At 42.3% G+C, this 3,581-nt stretch overlaps 1 protein-coding gene across 1 annotated transcript in view; it reads right to left on the reverse strand.

The window, feature by feature from the left end:
* Positions 1-1,875, reverse strand: part of LOC143505578 (inter-alpha-trypsin inhibitor heavy chain H5-like) — a 9,628-nt gene extending 7,753 nt beyond the window's left edge. Inside the window, exons 1-5 of the mRNA XM_076996169.1 lie at positions 1,619-1,875; positions 1,415-1,459; positions 983-1,146; positions 313-426; positions 1-34 (exon numbers count right to left, since the gene is read on the reverse strand). The exon at positions 1-34 is cut by the window's left edge and continues 214 nt beyond it. Of these exons, the coding sequence (XP_076852284.1) occupies positions 1-34; positions 313-426; positions 983-1,146; positions 1,415-1,459; positions 1,619-1,735 (474 nt within the window). The 5' untranslated portion in view covers positions 1,736-1,875. The remainder of the gene's footprint in view (positions 35-312; positions 427-982; positions 1,147-1,414; positions 1,460-1,618) is intronic.
* Between the last annotated feature and the right edge of the window lie 1,706 nt (positions 1,876-3,581).

Below are 3,581 nucleotides of genomic sequence, written 5' to 3' on the forward strand. Positions count from 1 at the left end.
GACGGCCATGCGGAATGTCTCGGTCTCTCCCTCGCTGGGGGAGAGAGGTGGTGATGGGGGGGGGGGGGGGGGGGGGGGGGGGATTGTTGTCAGTGCGGCAAAGTGGATTCTTTCATGGGCCTGGCACTAGCAATGTTCAAATAGAGTTTCTATTGTGAAGAGGGAAGATGTAGATTTGTATCTGACTTCCTCCTTCATTGTTCAGTAACTCAGAGTCCTTCTAAATGATTATGCCAATCGAAGATGTTGGAGAAAATGTGAACAATGAAATAAAGAATCTGAAAACAAACTGCAATAGAAACGACATGAAACCTTTTCTCTGCTGACTCCTTGCTCTGAATTCTGGCATCGCTCTCGTCTCTGTTTTTGTTTCCTTTCTTCTCTTTCACCTTTATCTGACTGGGGAAAACTCTCCCTCCCACGATCCTGAAACACCACAACATCAACATTCAGGTATAACATCGGCAACACACACCATCCTGGATTAGTGCAAAAACAGCGCACCGCACCATCTGCACAAACCAGCTTTTCACATTTTGATGGCACTGAATTATGACACTTTTATTGCAGCCACATGAAGACCGTGGTCTGTGAGCGTGTGTGTACGTATGTGTGTATGTGTGTGTGTGTGTGTGTGTGTGTGTGTGTGTGTATGTGTGTGTGTGTGTGTGTGTGTGTGTGTGTGTGTGTGTGTGTGTGTGTGTGTGTGTGTGTGTGTGTGTGTGTGTGTGTGTGTGTGTGAGCGTGTGTGTACGTATGTGTGTATGTTTGTGTGTGTAAAATTAATACATAACCTCTCATGGTAACCTCTCCCATGAAACAAGTACAGAATAGTAATTTAGCCATGAAAAACAACGCTGGTTTATTTGACAAACTTGCACTAAGCTTTTAAAACCCCATAATAATGTTAGAATAAATATTAAGAACGAACGAAAGGATTGCAAAGCATTTATTTCCCTGGCGTTGGATACGTCAGACTTACATTGTGAAGTTTGAGATGTAGGCGGCTGCTGGAACTTGGAGTTGGAAGAGTCCCTGGGTGGCGGCGCTGTGTCTGTTCAACATTGTGCAGGACACTGCCGTGAACGCATAGCGCGAGATGATGGTGGTCTGCACCGAAAATTCCTGCATATGTGGTTTAGTTTCCTGAAAAAGACGTTTTCATCCACATTACAGGATATTCTGCACTGTGTTACTTTTTTATTGGCGTATAGCCGAATACATGCTGACACAGTTGTCTATGCGCTGGTATTTATTCCAAGTAACTCATATAGCTATATGCACGTCCTCACCAACCTATTACACAGGAAAACTTTAGTATTACTACTTGGATAATGCGCCAATCCAGCTGTTATGCGTAACTGCAGCTAGTATTTGATGAAGGGAAAAGTGCGCAAAGCGCGTGCGCCAGTACCTTGCTCAAAAGTGTTTTCACCTGTCGCGGAACCCTGCGAGGAACCTAGTGTGAAGAAAACTGTGTTTACCCAACACTTACACACACACACACACACACACACACACACACACACACACACACACACACACACACACTAACACACACATTAGTGTTAGTAGCGCTCCTGGATGCTCTCAATACCGAAATTGATCTCTGACTCACGTTGCCTAAATCCAGTTCGGAAACCAGGTCGTCCTCAAGTTCGACATCTTCAGTAAGGTCTGCGGTGAGAGCCCAAGCTAGGGGACTGAAACACAAGACTAACGTGACCGGCAGCATCTTGAGACTTTCCGTCGTGGCGCGAGGCGCATCTCGGAGTGGGCACGCGACTCGAACTGCGGCGCGATCGTGCGTGAACTGCAGGTCGCAGACGCGCAGCGGTCCGCCCAAACAGTTCGCTTTTCAGAGGAAATTGCATGGAGGAACCAATCTCCACCGGCTCCAAGCCCCCCACAATTACAACGTACGAGTCATTATAGCGGAGAACAAATATGGTCATTTACAAGGTGCTTTGCATTTGCCCCTGTGTTCACAGTCCCTTCATTTAAGAAGACGAGCTCAGACTATATAAATGAAAGTCAGTGTCAATGAGTAACAAATGAATCCTGTTTACTACCTACCTAAGCAGAGGTGTTGTCAAAATAGTGTTATTTTTATCCTACTAGGTTTAAACAGGGTAGGCAGTAGTTCAAGCACTAGAACCACACCGTGTTTTAGTGATAAATAAAGTTTTAGTACTGATAAATAATAATTAAAACACACATTAACACCGTGTGGTGTTAACACTGACCTATAAGCTATTTCTCTGCTTCTGCCCGTCTCTAAAAAAAGTTTAAATATTGGAAAATATTTCTAGCATTTCAAAGTTTGTGAATTACACCCTCCAGTGGTGGTAGCACGCAATTGCATGGGCCCCTAAATAGTTTTGGTAGCGCAGTAGTGGAATACGGAGATAAATCTGTTGCAAAACTTGAGAGCGTAACGGACCTGATTTGAGAACTTGTAAAACAAAATCTGTACGTGTGTTTTTAACTTGAGAACTTGTAAACTAAAAGTTGCACTTGTAGTTTTGATGTGGACAATTTGTAGAATAAAAATCTGAGCGTGAATGTTAAAAAATCACTGGCAGGAAATGTGCACGAATTCAGCACAACTTCAAATCTGTCCACCTCGACTTTTGCAGCACATATCTCGGTTGCAAAACAGATTTGTGCACTTGTATTGGTAAGTGGGCGGGGCGGTAGGGCGGTGGGCGGGGCAGTGAGGGATGGGACAAAAATCGTGACTCAGCTTATTTTTCATGGCAAAAATAAACAATTGGAGGCAGAACAATTGCAGATAATTCCTTCTATGATGGCACAAACAAGAGCCGTATAGAGAGAGAGTCGCGACAACGGAAGTTCAAACCGCTTGATGGTCACGTGATTCACGGAGGCTTCAGATAGTTCCAGGAAGTTCAATTTGGGCGCATAAACACAGAGACAGAACTGCGATTTGAGGATTATTGTGAACATATAGCGACCAACTTCAGGCTAATGTTAGAGCACATTGCTGTTTAATGCTTTGATTGTTTTATAATTGTTATATATTACGTTCATTTATATATTTAGAGGGACAGGAAGGGGTGAGAAATTCAGATTAGATTAATTTTCTAACATTAACATATCTTTAAATCATGGTGATTTCTGTAATCCCATGGTATTGGGGCCCTAAGTAATCTAAATGACTAATGTACATTTTCTGACAGAATGAAAATTTTCTTTGACTTCATTGTGCAGAAATATGCTTTAAAAGGGTACATTAAAACACATTACATTTACATCCAGACAGTATATGACATATTAAAATACATTGATAAATTATATATATCTTGTCTTTTTAATACACACTTATTTACAGCAATTAATTCATTAAATAAATCTCTAATAATCTCAAATATGAATATCACGTCAAGCAGTTTTTCTGTGTCCTTTCCTCCGTGTTGTTTGTGTAGTGTCCACCATGGTTTGCTGTGTTGCGTGGGGATGCTCCAATCGAGCAAAAATGTATGGTTTCCCCACTGATACTGAGAGGAGAAAAAAATGGTTGTCTCAACTAAGCAGGAGCAATCTTACCCTCACTAAAG

This window comes from Brachyhypopomus gauderio, unplaced genomic scaffold (genome assembly GCF_052324685.1).
Source record: "Brachyhypopomus gauderio isolate BG-103 unplaced genomic scaffold, BGAUD_0.2 sc381, whole genome shotgun sequence".
Classification (NCBI taxonomy): domain Eukaryota; kingdom Metazoa; phylum Chordata; class Actinopteri; order Gymnotiformes; family Hypopomidae; genus Brachyhypopomus; species Brachyhypopomus gauderio.